Consider the following 17,177-nt stretch of genomic DNA (forward strand, 5'->3'; position numbering starts at 1 on the left):
ACGTAATCCCATCTGGTCAAAGGAAATTTTCTCCACTCCAATCACATTCTCAGCCCGTGTTCATTTTTTGCATCCTCGAAAAAATCACACACATTGCCTGCTTTACAACTTAAAATACAGTTTGTGTCAATTGTGCATTTAGTTGCTGAGTAATAGAGTGTGAAAGTCATTTTTCGAGGAAAAAGTCAATCAATCAGAGAAAACGGGCCTCAAACTCTTGAATTTTGTTCAATATCGACAATTTCAATGATTATAACGAAAACCCTGAATAACTAGTTGTGTTACGATTACGATATTTTTTGAATAAACATCAATCGAAATAAAAAACCAATCTAAATTGCAACCATTCAGGCGCCACTTCGGGTGCTGAAAAATTCCCCTGCAAAACGGATACAACTGCTTAAAATAGGTTTGAGGTGATTGAAATAATGTCCTTCGATTGGTTACTTTAGTTGATTATTGTTAACGTTGCTAAATTATTTTTAGAGAGTAAGATACTAAACAAATTGATATACCTAGCGGGGGCCTAGTGTGGTTGGTAACGTCTCCGCCAACCACGCTCGACGCCTGGGTTCGAATCCCACCGCCGACATAGGTGTCGATGGTTGTGAGGTGGCGTGATCCACTAACAACCAACCCAACTGGTCTAGATTCAATCCCAGCCGACACCGGGAGATTTTCTGAGGCGAAAAATCTCTGGGATCACGCCTTCCATCGCATGAGGAAGTAAAGCCGTTGGCGCCGGTCCGTTAATAAACGGGTCGTGAGTTAGGGTCCTGGGTGTGGAGTCGCCTCCCTGGGCGTCGGTGATTGGCCACAACAGTGGCGGAACTAGACCGACGGAAAATAAGCGAGAATAAAAAAAAAAAATTGATATACCTATGTTTGTATTTCACCTTACACATTTCGACTGTTTCGTCTCAAAACACCAGCGGCTTCATAACCTGCTTAAAATAGGTTACCTTCCCATATCATAAATGGCGAAGCCTTTCGCTCTCGTGTTAATCATGGGCAAAGCCGTGCTAATTGCTTCTGACAGTTAATAAAACCACAACATCAGTCTCATTCATTTCATTTATGAATGGTTTACAGTTTCGTGAATTATTTTCATTTCGACTAGCATTGTAGAGTACTACCTAAATAATATACAATTCACTTATCAACTACATACATCACATTACGGTTATTGTAAAAAGTACTGCGTTTACACATAAACCGAGCGATGACGAATAGTAGTCAGATAAATGGCTGGTCGCCGCACTAATTTTGCTGCTGGTGCTGCACTAACTACTTTGGCGACTGGTGCAGTAGCCACAACTGTCGGCGTAGCGACTACGGCCGGCACTGCCGGAATGGCAGCAGGACCCGGTGCGTACACAGGATAGGCGAAAAATGCCGGCCCCGTTGGGGGAGGAACATAGATCGTCGGGACAGGTGCTGGGAACGCGGCAGGAATTGGAGCAGGTATGTGGGCTGGTACTGCTATTGGCACTATTCCGTTGTACGTCCGGGCGAACACCTGGGAACTGTGAGCCGTGACGAACGCTGGAGAGATGTGGGCGCACACATGAGGTTTGGCACTGACCACAGCCAACAGACAAATTACGAGCAACTGGAATTGTAGGCCGGATGTTACATGTCGAATTTATCGGATAACTAAATCAATCGCACACACACGCACTTACCACTTTGACAACCATTTTAAAACAAACTTCTATTGATGTATCGAAAAAGGAACCGTAACAATAAACGAACGATTAGTGAATAATAATCGAAAAATACCGTTATCGCTTTTTATATCACCAACTAACTGCCTCATCGATGGCGATTAAACGCCCTACTATAACGTTTTGTGATATGGAACTCCACAAATAGTGATGCCGGGAGTAGTTGTGGCAGCCAACATGTGCGTATACTAACGATGTTTTATGCGCAGGCGTGCTTCACGTTTTTTGGGTTTTTATTTCGAACCAATTCTTAAATACCTATACCTTAGAGTATTATACAATCGGCCGAAGTGGAACGGTGACACTCACCCCGTTGGAAAACCGAAATTGCGAATTTGGTTATGAACACCAAAAATGGCCATGCAAAACAAATCCCTAAATAGGTGGTATTGTATTCAAATCAGCAGCCCCTAGTTATTGGCCTAGGTACATGGCGAAACACTTTGTTTACTTGTTATCAGTCAGTGTGGTGACATTGGGTTCGATTGAAAAATAATTTATGATTATTGTGGAATTAGACTTCATTCACGAACGTATTATTAATAAGTATTGGTTGCTGGACACGAACCCAACCTTCCGTTTTGAACAGTTAGCATAGGATTCAAGTGTGTCGTTCTGATACAATACCTATCATAGTCCGTTTCCTTCTATATTGTTGGCTTTTGAAGCAGATACGAGTACTTAGCGAGGATATCGTACAGCCATCCACGAGATTTTAATGAACGCTGAAGGATGTTAGAAGGACAAAACATGTTAACACGAGATATAATTTCGTCCCGGATTTGACCAAAACAGGAACCGTAAAGGTTAAGTACTGAACGACTGAGGGTATGTTGGCAGATATGCTGACAAAACCCCTAAGCCGGGTCAATCTGCAGTAGATGTGGAAGAAGAAAGGTCTCGGAACACCGCCCTTGAGGAGGAGTGTTGAAGCGGAATGTGTCCAAGTTCAAGGCGTAGTATCCTAGAATTTCTAGACGCCAGCATTAGTTCGACCACGATTATTTTGTGTATAGGATTAAAAACAAGTTCAACGTATTTCATATCCTTGCTTTATTTTATTCTTTATCGATTTCGGAGTTTTCCAACAGTATTTCGAAGTCGTCGTTTTCTTCAACAATTTGTCAATTGTTTGGTGTACAGTATTATGACTCATGCTGTGAATTTTCGAGTGTTTCAAAGTTTCGTCCGTAGAAAACTTGGAATACAGTTTTCCCTGGTTATTTGTGAGCTATTCATCCTAGATAACAATGTAGGTTTTGTGATACTCTTTTAATACAGTTTTTTGTCATTTTTGGATTGTTTCTTTAAATTAGAAAAAAAGTTCCAGTTTTGTGGTTTCTACTAGTATTTTAATGAGTTTGTTTGTAATTTTGCACTTTGCTCAGAGCTAAGAACACTGCTTCATGATATTAACATCGGTACAAATAGTTGGAAGCCAGACCAACGCTAGACATGAGTGCGTCCTAGTTTAGTAATAAGTGTAGGGGGATACTCCGAAGGATGAGTAACCAACTGGGCCACCGGCAGAGTAGACAACTGGAGCTCCGGCAGCATAGGAAGCTACTGGAGCGCCATAGGAATAAGAAGCAACTGGTGCGCTGTAGGCAGTGGGAACAACACCAGAGTATGAGTAAGGAGCGGCATACGGAACAGCACGGGTGGCAACAACTGTTGGGGCAACAGCACTAAACACCGGGGAGGAGTAGGAAGTGACGGCCGAATATCCAGGGCGCGCAGCAACGGCGGCAATGGCGATCGCAAGAATGATCTGAAAAGTAAAAATAGTTCAACTTTCTCCTGTTGGTCGTATTCTTTTACGATAATGACTTACCAATTTGGCGAACATTTTGAAATGTTTTGACGAGGTGGTTCTGCTGACACTACAAGAAGTTACTTGAGCTGCTAAACAGTTGATTATGATTTAATAGCACTCCAGAGAGTTCCTTATATACGAACCAAAACTTCGTACAATCATATAGAAATACGAATTGCAGACACGCTTATATGGCACATCGGACATCACTCCAAGCAACAGGATATGGTTAACCAAAACCATAAAATAAAATCTACACCTATTGCCCACAGTTCTGATCAATCGAGATGCTAATTGTAAGCGGGCCGATGGAACAAAAGAAAATATTATTTTTTAATCGCATAGTGGATCGAACATGTCCAGAATCATTATTCTTTTTATTGGGAAAAATATCGTTGTTATACTTGAAGTCCGGAATGGTTCCGAAAAAAAATATTACCGATCCAAAAAATTTAGCTACTGCCATGAAGGTTTAAGTAAAAGCATCAAATTTCGGTCGTAAACAAAACACCCATTGTGCACGTGAAACTTTGGTCGATTTGAAGTGTGGCACAAAAAAATGACATTTCGGCCAACCGGTTCGGGAGACTGTACGATGTCCAGACCAAGCCCTTGCAGATAGATCAGTTCTCAGTCAGGTGAAGAAAACACTCGCAAAGACTCCAATTCGATCCCGAGCATGTTCAATTGTAAATCCTAATTTTTTGCCGGCCGGTGTGGCAGCCATCGTTTTAAGGTGTGTGCTGACATTTTAAAACTGGAACTATCGGGCCAGCATGATCGCGTGATGCAAAGATTAATGAACAGAAAAGTAGCAAAAAATAAACACTATCACACTGTTTGTATACAGTTGAGCATGTTAGTCTAGCTACCGTTCAAACTCAACTGAGGTCTAGAAATAGAATGACCTTGAGTTAGACGCGTTTTTTTTCCTAATTTGCCCACGAATAGTAAAATGCACAACTTTTACTGACCGTAACTCATTTGTTACGATTTGTGTCTGATTTAAAAATCAGTAAACATAATATCGATAGTGATCTCTTTTGGAACGGAACTAAACTTATAAAAAAAAAATAAAGCCTTGCATTGGTACTTAAAAACAACCCCACCAGTTAATATGCATAATAAGGTGCCATTCAGTGACATTTGCCAGATTGATCCATTTTTCTTGGAAACTACACGGACAAATCAACGGGTTATTGTGCCATGATCGACTTTTTGTGCTGCTAATGTAGGCAAGTGTTGCCCGACGTTTATTTTCGCATGTAAAAAACGACGGTTTTTGTTTGAAGTAAACGCAAAAAATCGATGTCTAGCGTAGGTTCAACATCCATGTTGGTTATTTTCGATACTTGTATTTATTTTTAAATTTATGGTGGCAACTGACGCTAGAACCAGTTTAATTAATCTTCTGAAGTTGGATTACTTCTATATTGGAAACAAAATAATAAAATTACAAATATGAATAACTGACAGTATGTTAAAAAATAGGATAGAAACTTCGATATAAATAAAATGTTTGAGTACTTAGAATGTATGAGCGTTTTAAATCTCGAAAAAATGTATGTTAAATATAATATTTAATGAAATATCAAATTAAATATGAACAAATCCACAATTTTTTTTTCATCCTTATCTTGCACATCCGTGTTGGATAATAACCAGAATTCGACCGGGATGAATGATAGATCCAGTATGCTATACAGGATTGCAAATGAAATTTGGATTAATCTTGCAGGTAGCACTCTCAGGTACGGAGAATATCAATTATTTTGCCCCACTTCACAATAATAAATATTCAGCAGTTTTGTCTTTAGGTTAGCCTTTCATATTCACAGAAAATTTGGAAATAGATGATTGCAATTATAACAAAATCAAACTTAAATGTTGAACAATTATGTAAGTCGCTTTTGGTATTGGTTAAAAACTGAAAAAAGTCCAGATCAGATCTTGGTTAGATCATATTGTTCATAATCGCGTTCTTTCGGCATCGTGTCTATTTGCCTCGTGTCTCTATGTTTCGCGTCCATATGCCAAACAGAGTGTTAACCTTTTAATCAATTTATTGCACCACATGTCGCCATTCTTGATTTCAAAGCGATGTTACGCATGGAAGGCTAGAATCCGCAACAATCCGGACACTCAAAAAATACTAACAAAGCATTCCTAACGAACAATTTTTCTTGATTTACAGCTTATTAAGCTATTATTAAGATGATTTTGGCTGAATTATAGCTGCGGAAACCGTTAGTCAACAAAACTGTTTGTTGGGTTATTCTTCTAGCATAACTACTCCATTGATGCAAAAATCTCGTCCTTTGTGCTCCACTCCATCCATTAGGTTTTGTATAGTCTCCCCGGTTATCTTGCTAGCAGCACTTCCAGCTTTGATGAAATTGTTTGTCATCTTTGACATCCTGCTTCTCTCCGGAAAGTGTTCGCTTTTTAAACAAGTCACAGTTTGAATAGAGAGCTTCGGAATCGTTTCCTACCTTTTCTCCCCCTTTCTGTCCATAGAACTATCCGCACGACCAATTTTTTCATCACTGCTTGGTTTCCTTCCGATACCCAAACGATCAAAAAACCTTTTTTACACATGGTGGATAGTGGTTTTGGGAAAATTAACTTTTTCGCGAGTTCACGTATCATGAACTGAGGATTTTCGGTACGACTGTACAAGTTCGCACACGTCTTTTTCGTTCGTCGACATTTTGAGCACTGTTCACAAAATGTCAAAACAAACCAAAGTAGGCGAAAGTATAAACCCCCAGCTATATTTTAGTGAAAAGAGTCGATCATAGCTTGAATATTGTAAGAGTTACACTGATTTGAAGGTGTCCGGATTATCGCGGATTCAAACGCTATTTTAGTTTTCTGCTTACCCTTTCCAAATCAAAAGCTTTTATATATACGAAGTACCTTGTAACATTTTTCACTTCCTCATCATATCATATATCCATATAGCAAAGACTTTTTTAAATATTAATAATTGAAATATCACCATTTTGGACTTTCAAAAGAGGTCAGTCAATTTTTTTTAAGTGTGCTTATCCAAATATTAAAAGTTTTAAACATTTTGTTACTACTGATGTCGTCATTCTGTGTAAAAATGTTTCATTTCAACGACATGTACTAGCCCATCTCCTCTTATACACTGTAAATTCGATGAAATAATTGACGTAGAATATCGTATGACGAGAGAATTTTATTAAAAAATATTTTCAATCATAATCACCATAGAATAAAACAATATAAAAGAAATAGCGATGAAACTGCAATCAAGAGAGAAAAATAAAAAAAGGAAGAGAAATAAACCCATGATTTTTAATTTCAGAGAAATTATTGCGAGCAAAAATCAACTGGGGGCATCACTGCTGTAAAAAAGTAACAATACATGTGGATTGCTTGATAGGCAGATAAATCCTAAAAATCATTGGTTGGGTTGTTTTTTGGCTTAGTTAACAGACAATCACCAATATTTAGGGTAAAAAACAATATCGCACGCTTAGCCTGAGGGCTAATTGCGGTCTCGATTAACTAAATTAGTTGAGAGCATTCGTTATCGATATTGTTTTTGACACATTTTGCATACGTGTAGAATAAGTACAACGATACACTGTGCCCCAGTGTTGAGGCGAGAAAATTTTCAGCTCGAAAAGATCCTCGACTCGATCGGGAATCGAACCCGATATCACAACCTTGTGGGAGTGCTAGCCGAGTGACATCGCCAACCACAGAGCCACAGAGCCACGGGGACCACAAATTTTAGGGTAATCATCTCACCTATATTCATCTTATTTCGCTCATTTGTTCAATTTACCGTCAAATTTCAACACATTTTGAAAGTAAATGTATTTGCTTCTTGATTTTGTCAAGAGGTTGAAAGTTTTACGTTGAAAATATGATGAAATTCGACAATAAATTGATTAAAAAGGCGTTATGTTATGAATATAAGTACTGAGATGAATATAGGAGCGATTACTCTATTATTGTTCGATTGATATAGAGTGGAAAAATTTAAAACTGGTTTCGTAAAAATGGTATATCTCGAAATTGAATCATATTGCCTCGGGGTGATAGTTGATTTTTGCGTGAAGTTTTCCAAGGAACACAAATTTCATTGTCGAAAAATGTAAATTGAATAATTCTCCAACTTTGAGTCAAATCCGTAATGATCGTGTCCAAGTGGTATGGACACTGCGTATGGAACTTACTTACTTTACTTTACTTTCATGGCGACAGATCTTTAAGATCCTATGCCGAATCCAGAATACGTCTCCACAAAACTCGGTCTTGGGCTGCTACTCTCCAGTCTCCCCTTACACCCGCTGCTCTGGCATCCTTGTCGACAGCACACATCCAGCGCGTGCGCGGTCTGCCTCGAAGTCGTCGGCCTCTATCCGGTTCTCTACTAAATATTATCTTTGCCGGTCGCTCATCCGCCATCCGTGCTACATGGCCAGCCTACTGTAACCTGCCGTGTTTCATCAGCTTGATTCATGCGCCTGCGCCACACCCCGTTCTCTAGTTTGCCTCCGAGTATTGATCGCAGGATTCTACGCTCGACGACCCCAAGTGCTCGTTGATCGGCCTCCTTCCACATCCACGATTCATGTCCGTAGAGCGCCACCGGGAGGATCAGAGTCCTATAGAGCGCAAATTTCGTACGGATCTGTAGGCTATGGGACCTAAGCAGGCTACGCAATCCGTAATAAGCCCTATTCGCCGCCGCAATCCGCCTCTTCACCTCACGGCTCACCTCGTTGTCACATGTCACGAGAGTACCAAGATAAATAAATTCGTCGACCACTTCGAAAGTATCCCCATCCATCTCCACCGCAGCACCAACACCCGTAGAACTACCAGTGGTTCTTCTTTGGCAGTGTTTCTGGTGAGTCCAATTCTCGCAGCTTCCCTCTTGAGAGCCGTAAAGGCCTCCTCAACTGCTCTACGGTTAACACCAATTATATCAATGTCGTCCGCAAAGCCCAGAAGCATGTGAGACTTAGTGATGATGGTGCCGCTCCTCTGCACACCTGCCCTTCGTATCGCACCTTCCAAAGCTATGTTGAACAGCAAGTTCGAGAGCCCGTCACCTTGCTTCAGACCATCTAACGTCACAAAATCACAATCCGAAAATTCGCCCGCTGTCCTGACGCATGATGTGAAACCGTCGAGCCACAGCTTGTCCGTCCTCCCCAATTTCTATCATGTTCCCCTCGACGGCTCTCCTCCCTTTCTCGCCGTTCAACACCACTTCGAAATGTTGCTTCCAACGCCTAGCCACCTGAGATTTATCGGTAATCAGGTTCCCCTCCCTGTCATTGCACATGGCAGGTACTGGCACGGTCCGGTTCCTGATTCCGTAGATCGTTCTATAGAAGCTCCTCGTGTCGTGCCTGGTGAAGCAATTCTCCGCCTCCGCGAGGACGCGATCGTAGTGCTCACGTTTCTTACGGCGATGAAGCCTCTTTTCGGCAGCTCTTGCCTCCCGGTATTTCTCCCGCATCTGTCGCGTTACACGATTAGCTGCTACTAACGTGTTGGCGTAGGCTCGATTCTTCTCCTCCGTCACCTCTAGGCACTCAGCATCGAACCACCCACTACGCGTGGTTCCCGTTGTCATGCCTATCACTTCTCGCGCTGTTTCGCTGACCGCATCATGGATGTGCTTCCACTGCTCGTTCAGGTCCACTCCAGCTGGTCCACCGATCCGTCTATCAACTTTCCGAGTATACTCTGCAGCAACTCCTTCCGCTGATAACCTCTGGATGTCCAGATGTATCTTTCTCGCCGATCTCGATTCGAATACATTGGACAACCGGGCGCGAATCTTGCCTACCACGAGATAGTGATCCGAGTCGATGTTTGGCCCTCGAAAGGACCGCACATCTATGACGTCTGAAAAGTGCCGGCCGTCGATCAGCTTGTGGTCGATCTGTGAGCAGGCCTCTCCATTGGGGTGTCTCCAGGTGTGCTTCCGAATATTCAGACGTGCAAAATGGGTGCTAAAGATGGCCATTCCCCTGGCCGCGGCATACGTTTTCTCGAGGAGCTCATAGAACTCCTCCTTTACGTCATCGGTTTTATCGTTTGTCGGCGCGTACACGTTGATAAGGCTGTAATTGAAGAATCTGCCCTTGATCCTTATGCGTATGGAACTACCCATACATAATTTCTACCCCCTCTCTTTTTTTAGCTATTTGCGGTTTATTCTATATTCAGCCGGCCGATTAGAGAATAGAGTTGGTCGGGTACGGGTATTTTTACCCGATACCCGTACCCGACGGGTGCGGGTCGGGTTCCGGGTAACGCCTGAATATATTTTTCGGGTTCGGGTCGAGTACGGATTATTTCAAAACCAAGGCTTCGGGTTCGGGTCGAGTACGGGTTTGGAAAATTCTCAACTCGTCTGGTAATATTTCTGCAATATTTGCAAATAAATTCTTTTCGGAATACCTCCTACGTAATTATTACTCGGGTATGAAAAAAATCGTTTGACAACAATTTCGAACTATACACTTCAGCACGGTTGAATGTTTATTTTCGTTCCACAAAATAATAAGGTATAAAATTGTAAAATTATTGCAACTCTGCGTAATATATATAAACTTTAAAATCTGAAGAAACTGACTCGGAAAATCTGTGTATTATTAACAAATTTGCCCATTTAGTATTCCTTATGTTACTAAAAACTTGATTCGAGTCATGTTCGGGTTACAGCAGGGAGATAGTTACACGCTATCAAAAAAATTCAACGATGAATGTGCGTGTCATCTATTTTGATCAGTTTTTAGTGTAGTATTCGTTTCTCCTTCCCAGGTCTTGGTTTGCACTGTGACCAGGGGTGCCGCATGTATAGAAATATCTTTGTTATACCGAATTTTAGATTCCACATAAAACTTGTCATTTATGTTAAACTCTACCAGACATGCATTTCTCACCATTCTCCATGTTGTTCTAGTAGGGTAAATTAACATTTAGTGGACCCCTTCCTTATAGTGGACCATCCGTCAGGTTTCCAGGAAACTTCCATCGGAAAACAAAACAGCCATGGGTTATAAAATAAAGGGGTCCACTATAGGTTAATCTACCCTATTCTTCAACAAGAAGAGTTCGATCTGGTTCATTATAAAGTTATTATGAATCTTTCGAAAAAAATCTATTGAATTTTTATTAATCTTTCGAAACAAAATAAAAATTGTCTGCAGTTTATATGAATCGTACGTATGCATATAAAATAAATAATTGAAATCCGTGTTCAATTTTAAAATGAGCTAACTAACACGAAAAATTGAACCCAAATTCTTTGCAGACAGTTATGAATAGATATTTTGCTGCGTGATAAAAATGGTCAAATTTTTCAACATCAGACGAGCGGACGTTCTCAGTGACAGATGCTACGCTGGATTCTAGGAGAACCAATATATCGCCTGGAACTCTGGCTTCATTAACATTCGTTCACCTGAACACTCGGTTCTGGTCTAACTCCGGCCATCATCTCGAGAAAGCACATATGACAATCGGTGCATAAAATGTGCGAGGTAACCAGGTATTTGAAAAAAATAAAATAAAATTAAATTAAATTAAATAACATTAAATAAAATAAAATAAAATAGCATAGAATAAAATAAAATAAATCCAGGACGAGTCGGGTACAGGTCGGGTACCGGCAATTTGGAGGTATTTTCCTTTCGGGTACGGGTCGGGAACGAGTAGTTGGAAAAAAAAAATTTTCGGGTTCGTGTCGGGTACGGTTATTTTAAACAAACCCGACTTCGGGTTCGGGTAAGGTACGGGTTTGAAAATTCTCAATGAGTCGGGTACGGGTAACAAATTTCCCATACCCGACCATCTCTCTAGTTAGCTCATTAATATTTGGTGATGGCTTAGACCAACAGACAGTGAAAATACTGTTGGGGCCGCGCACAAGTGTGTGTGGTTTATTTGAAAGAAATACAAGGTATATTTTATTTTTATTTTTAAAAACGAGTTTAACTAATAGTAAGTATTTTATTGGGGCCACGCACAAGTGTTTTTGTGTATCTTGTAAATATCAAAAAAGTGTATTCAAATCTACAGTTTGAAAACAGTTTAGGCCAACAGTAAATATGCTTCTGGAGCCCGGTACCATATATTTGCGAATGAAGCAAAAAAAATCGCTAGTTAAATTGAAAAACAAGATTAAAGAGAAAGTGTTCATTATTAGTCTTAGAGTTCGAAAAATATGCAGGTCGCAGTCTTTCGATGAGTGGCTGCACTTGTCTACCTGTCTATCCGCAGTTAGCTAAAGATTCAAACACACTTTGGCATTTTTCACGCAAAATTTGAAAATCAATCCGTTTTGGATATTTATTTCAATCTTTTTCAGAATGTGGTACATATTGGTAATACAAGATGCAGAAAAATATTATTAGTTTGAAGAATTATTATCTGTAAAGAGTTATCAACTATACCTTATCTGAAAAAAAAACATTCTTTTCTCAGTTTTTTTAGTATATTCAAACAAGTATCAATGTTTGGTTAACAATGTATAGTATCTGAAAAAAAAACAGATCTTTAAAAGTGTACTTTTAGAGATATTCAATTTATAATTATTCTTTAAACGTGTTTTAAGAAGAAATTTGTTTTCTTACGGTGTATATTCCGTCTAGAACGACAAAAATACTATCTACAACTTTGCTGCAGACATGACATAAATCGAACAACCAATTTTGGCTCAGATAAAGAAAAAAACTTTTTTTTTGGCTTTTTTGTTTATTATTCTACCATCGTCAAATTCTGACGGATTGTCCTAACGTATACATTGTTATCTACAATGAGTGAAAAAAATTGGATATTCAAAAAAAGTATTTTTGAAATATTTAATATTTGGTGACAATTTGCAAAATTTAGCACAGAGAAAAAAAATTTCACAGTGCATGTATTTTTTTCTAGAACCGCAACTTTCTTACCTACAACTTTGCTGAAGACACTATTTCAATCAAACAAACGGTTTTTTGATATATAATATTTTATTTATAAGTCACATTTTTAGATTTTTTTTAAGCAAAAGCAATTCAACATGAACAACTGATATCATAAAATAAACTCTTTATCAAAAAAAAAGCATCTGCGCAAAGATTCAGCGAAATCGGAAATGATCGATCAGTATTGATTTACGAAGTAGACTACCTCTCATCTTACTTAGAACGATCCACTGACCCCTTCCTCCACTATTATTGGTAACAGCAGCACCTAAACTTACAAATTCCAACAGCATTTTGTACTGAAACACTGTGTCAAACCAAAAACATCATATCAGGAAGACTGGGAACTCTGCCTGAGATTAAGCGACAATTTTGGCAGCGCAGTCTTTCGAGTAAAAGTGGAACGACGCATGCTAGTGTGTGTGCTAGCGATGCGAATGCAAACCAAACGCACAGGTTGGACCACCACATACACCCACTCCGTTTTCGCAGCGATGCACCTTTAATAAATGGAGTACGCTGTTTGATTTGACGCTTGTCATTTGTATGGGATCGATCCAGAGATGCCAGTCTTCACGCATATCATCTAATTGGCCTTGTTGCCAGTTCTCCTCGTAATACGCGATATAACGGCTAACAACCTAAAATTTGGATTTTTTTGAGGTGCTCATATTCAACAACAAACACGTTCAGAGAGCAATAAGAATATTTATATTAGAGATCTCTCTCCAATATTTTTTGTTTTTGTTTATGCACGCACAGTTCTGTTCAAAATGGCGCCGAAACAAGAAACGTTGCGCAAGCGCATTGTGTAGTTCTAACTGAACTGCAGAAAAATTTTGGTAAAAATTTCGAAAATCTTCCGGTTTCGACTGTGTATAATTTCCTGCAAACTTCAACAATAATACGCCAGGGGTAGTGTTAGATCGGCCAGAGTACTGGACAAAAAAAAATCATGTTCAAGCTCAGTGGTTTGGCCATCAATCAAGAAGTATACCAGGTGCGCTATAAGTTAATTTGCCCAACGTTCTTCGGATGAGAGACGCAAAACAAAGCACAATCAAGCGACAATGAACATTTCTACGGTCGACAAACGGTATGTTAACGTTGATTGTTTTTTTTCGGGTTCCGCGTAAACACACGATTATACGAGCGTTACATTACCACTTTACGATAGTAATAAAAACCAAGATAATTGGGTTGTTTAACTATAGTGTTTATCAGTGTTTATATATCATCTAAAAGAGCTGCATTTTCTAAGCAAAAAATGATTTTCAAAAAGTTTCTATCGTTGTCGTTCATTTTTTAAACCACAAATTAGAACTGCTCGAAATCGCTACAATAACAGTTCACCCATAGACCAACTTTCATTGTAGCGATTTTTATTCTTCATTAAAAAATCGAAGGACAATGATGTAAAAATAAAACTTTTTTTGATAATATTCAAAAATCGAAAATCCGTGAAAAGCTAAGCAACCAAACCCAACTGAATTAATTGTCACTTTTTAAATATAAAACAACATTTTATATATATATATATTATAGATCAGTTTGGTTTATTGGGCATCAGTTGCAAATCATTGTGAACTTTTAAAAAGAACACAACAGTACCTATTAGAGATTAAGTTTACTGATCATTTTCAGAATAAGAATTAATATTTGATTAGTTCTTTAGAACGCAATAAGGAAGATTAAGATAAGGAAGGTTCACATTTGATTACTGACATTTAAATTTTGCTAGGTTACTTTCCAAAAGCGAATTACATTTTGTCATTTGTATACAGAGAATAAATACTATTGAAATATTTTTGTCGCTCTTTGAATTCTCTAATGTCCGATGCACAACGAAAAAACGTTCAATCCAATGGTGGATAGAAATATACACACTCTCTTTATTCTATACCATAGTTAAAAACGCCAATGGCAAAACATCATCTGATAAATTTATATATTATTTAGGATAATGTGACAATTTTGAGACGATTGATCTACTGTGCGATATAAACGAAAAGCAATTTGTTCTCTTCCATCTGCCTACATGCGTTTCGTGTAAAAGTTCAGCTGAACCAAACTGTAACAATCGGTACCTACTATTTTGCGTTCCTGGTTTGTCTAACCAAATCCGTATAGATTAAATCTTTCAATGTCACGCAATTTATCACACAAGCGTGTTGCGAGCAGTTCATATTTAGACACTATCGAATGGTGCTGTATATCAGAAACGATTGATATATAAGGAACTCCTGGATTATCATTGCAACATAATCAATTGTTTAGCAGCTCAAGCAACTTCTTGTAGTGTCCGCAGAATTACCTCGTCGAATCGTTTCAAAATGTTCGTCAAACTGGTAAGTGATTATTTGGGAGAAAATTTCCGATAAGTGAAAGCTCAAGAACTATTTTTTCTGTTTATTCTCAGATCATCTTCGTATGTGCCGTTGCCGCCGCAGCTGCACGCCCCAACTTTTCGACCGTCGCTTCCTACTCCTCACCGGCGGTGGTTAGTGCTGGTGCTCCAACTGTCCGATATACCTCTCCGTTTGGGTACTCGAGTGTTGCTGCCCCGACCGTCGTTTCTCCGTACAGCGCATCCGTTACTCCTTATTCCTATGGTGCCCCTGTAACCTCGTATGCCGCCGGAACACCACTCGTTTACACCGGTGGAAATCCTCTTGCTTATTCTCCCTACGGAGTGTCCCCATATGGTTACTACTAAGAAGAGACATCAGGAGCTCAGTCATCTGTACCGATGATGTTGATATCAGGCAGCGAAGCGTTCTTCAATCTGGTCAAAGTGCAAAATTACAAACAAACTCAATAAAATTTATTTGTACAAATTGCTAGTGATCTTTTTCTCATGGAACCGTTTATTAGTCACATAGACCGAAATTAGAAAAAATAGCCGTGTGTTATATTGTCTTTTTGAGGATGCATTTAAAAGATGCTGTTGAGTAGTTTGTCTTTATTAAAACCTTTCGGTGAGCACGTCGAGTCGTGAAGACACATTTGATCCGAATTCTAGATTCACACCTCATATCCATCACAGTGAACAATGATTTTCGCTTTGTGAAATATACCAAAATCATGCCAAAACCATTTTCGTAGAATTACCGTTTTGACCTCAGTTTTTGTGCGAATTAAGATCTGTTTTTTTAAAGATGGGTAAGAAAATGCTAATATGTAGACACACTTAGATTTTTGATATTTGGCTTCAAAACAGCATGGCATGGCATGAACAGCTGTTCAACTTCGTAGGTTGTGTCAGCAACAATACTCTGTTTACGAGAACAAATTTCCCTCGTTTGTGAGCAGCAACGTGAAATTTGGGATCTAATTAAATGTTATTAAATGGGATCTAATTATGTTATCAAAGGTAAGATGTCTCCAGAGAACTGTTACCGACCTGGCCACGTCCTTGCAACTGTTGGGGAACGGGAAAGGAATGTTAGTCCAACATTTACTTAAGAGAACCGCAGAGAACTCTACGTGCCCTCATAAATGTTACGTGAGATGGGAAATTTTAGTAAGAAAGGGAGATATATCTGTTAGATGTTGTGGGTCGATAATTGATTAAATTATAGGTATGAATTTTGAGAGCTACGAAGAGCTGAAGCTATTGTGATTTACCGACTTTTTAGTTAAATTTTCATTTTATCAGTTGAATTTTTAGATTATTTATATACCAATTTTACTGTTTTATGTTTTGTGGTTATGGGTGAATGTATACATTGAGTTTAGACTCTTAATAATTTGATTATACGCTTATTTTATCCACCGGTTTGAGGTAACTTTCATTAGTAGCAAATCAATCTTTAATCAGCCAGCCTAAAGGGGCTTCACCTCTTAGTTTAACATTGTCAAATAGTACCCACGCCAACAAAGTCCAATGTTCTCCGAAACATGAACCCGAAAGTCTAAAAATATGTTCTAAGTGACGCATTCGTATTAACACGACATCCTCTGTTTATTTACAATCATTTTAGTAAATAATTAGTTTATTTTTCCTCTACCCTCAACCAAAAATACATAAGAAACAGATCTGTATGAATCTACCTCTACACGTTGATGATCAAACCAAAAAAATACAACGCTGCCTACATGTCAAAAAACAATTGCAGATGAGCATACAGTATGCCAACGCAAACAACTCAAACAGAAAAAATCTAAATAATAAATCACTTATATCGCTCGAAATCCTCCTATAGCTGCATATTCCGATAGCTCTGTTATTTAAAACACCAACACTAGTAATTCTAGTTGATTTCACCATTCATTTTCGCACAAAACTCACTTGTAATGAAGAAAATACGAGGAGATAAAAACGCGCCATTTGGATTCAAAAGAGCATGGCGTCGAAAAAACATCGAAAATTTCCGATTTCTCAAAAATCCAAAATGGCCCCACTGTTGTGAAATGTGTTCAAACTCGGGAAGATTTGTTTTTGCGTCAAAAAACATGGGAAAATCATACATAGAAGCCAAGGTAAAAAAATTGTTGCACTGTGTTATAGAGAAGTAAAAAAACTTCAATTTAAAAACAAATGGTTTATTTTTTAATTTTTTTACAACAACAATAATATCGCATGCGAGCCTCTGGGGATAACATCGATCTCGATCAACTAGAGCTTAGTTGAGAGAACTCGTTATCGATATTATTTTGGCACAT

At 38.8% G+C, this 17,177-nt stretch overlaps 3 protein-coding genes across 3 annotated transcripts; 1 reads left to right on the plus strand and 2 right to left on the minus strand.

The window, feature by feature from the left end:
* Positions 1–919: 919 nt before the first annotated feature.
* LOC129725400 (calphotin-like) lies at positions 920–1,783 on the minus strand. Its single transcript, XM_055681188.1, has 2 exons — positions 1,686–1,783; positions 920–1,612 (listed from the first exon to the last, which is right to left on the minus strand). Exons 1-2 carry the CDS (start codon positions 1,698–1,700, stop codon positions 1,205–1,207), a joined length of 423 nt encoding a protein of 140 aa, XP_055537163.1. The 5' UTR covers positions 1,701–1,783; the 3' UTR covers positions 920–1,204.
* A 1,274-nt stretch (positions 1,784–3,057) lies between these two features.
* Positions 3,058–3,696, minus strand: LOC129723788 (pupal cuticle protein C1B-like). The gene is made up of 2 exons (XM_055678210.1): positions 3,562–3,696; positions 3,058–3,498 (listed from the first exon to the last, which is right to left on the minus strand). The coding sequence occupies exons 1-2, from the start codon at positions 3,574–3,576 to the stop codon at positions 3,199–3,201; spliced, it is 315 nt and encodes a 104-aa protein (XP_055534185.1). The 5' UTR covers positions 3,577–3,696; the 3' UTR covers positions 3,058–3,198.
* Positions 3,697–14,776: 11,080 nt separating this feature from the next.
* Positions 14,777–15,352, plus strand: LOC129725462 (uncharacterized). The gene is made up of 2 exons (XM_055681338.1): positions 14,777–14,860; positions 14,932–15,352. The coding sequence occupies exons 1-2, from the start codon at positions 14,846–14,848 to the stop codon at positions 15,226–15,228; spliced, it is 312 nt and encodes a 103-aa protein (XP_055537313.1). The 5' UTR covers positions 14,777–14,845; the 3' UTR covers positions 15,229–15,352.
* Positions 15,353–17,177: the final 1,825 nt, after the last annotated feature.

The sequence above is a fragment of the Wyeomyia smithii genome, chromosome 2, assembly GCF_029784165.1.
Source record: "Wyeomyia smithii strain HCP4-BCI-WySm-NY-G18 chromosome 2, ASM2978416v1, whole genome shotgun sequence".
Lineage (NCBI taxonomy): Eukaryota > Metazoa > Arthropoda > Insecta > Diptera > Culicidae > Wyeomyia > Wyeomyia smithii.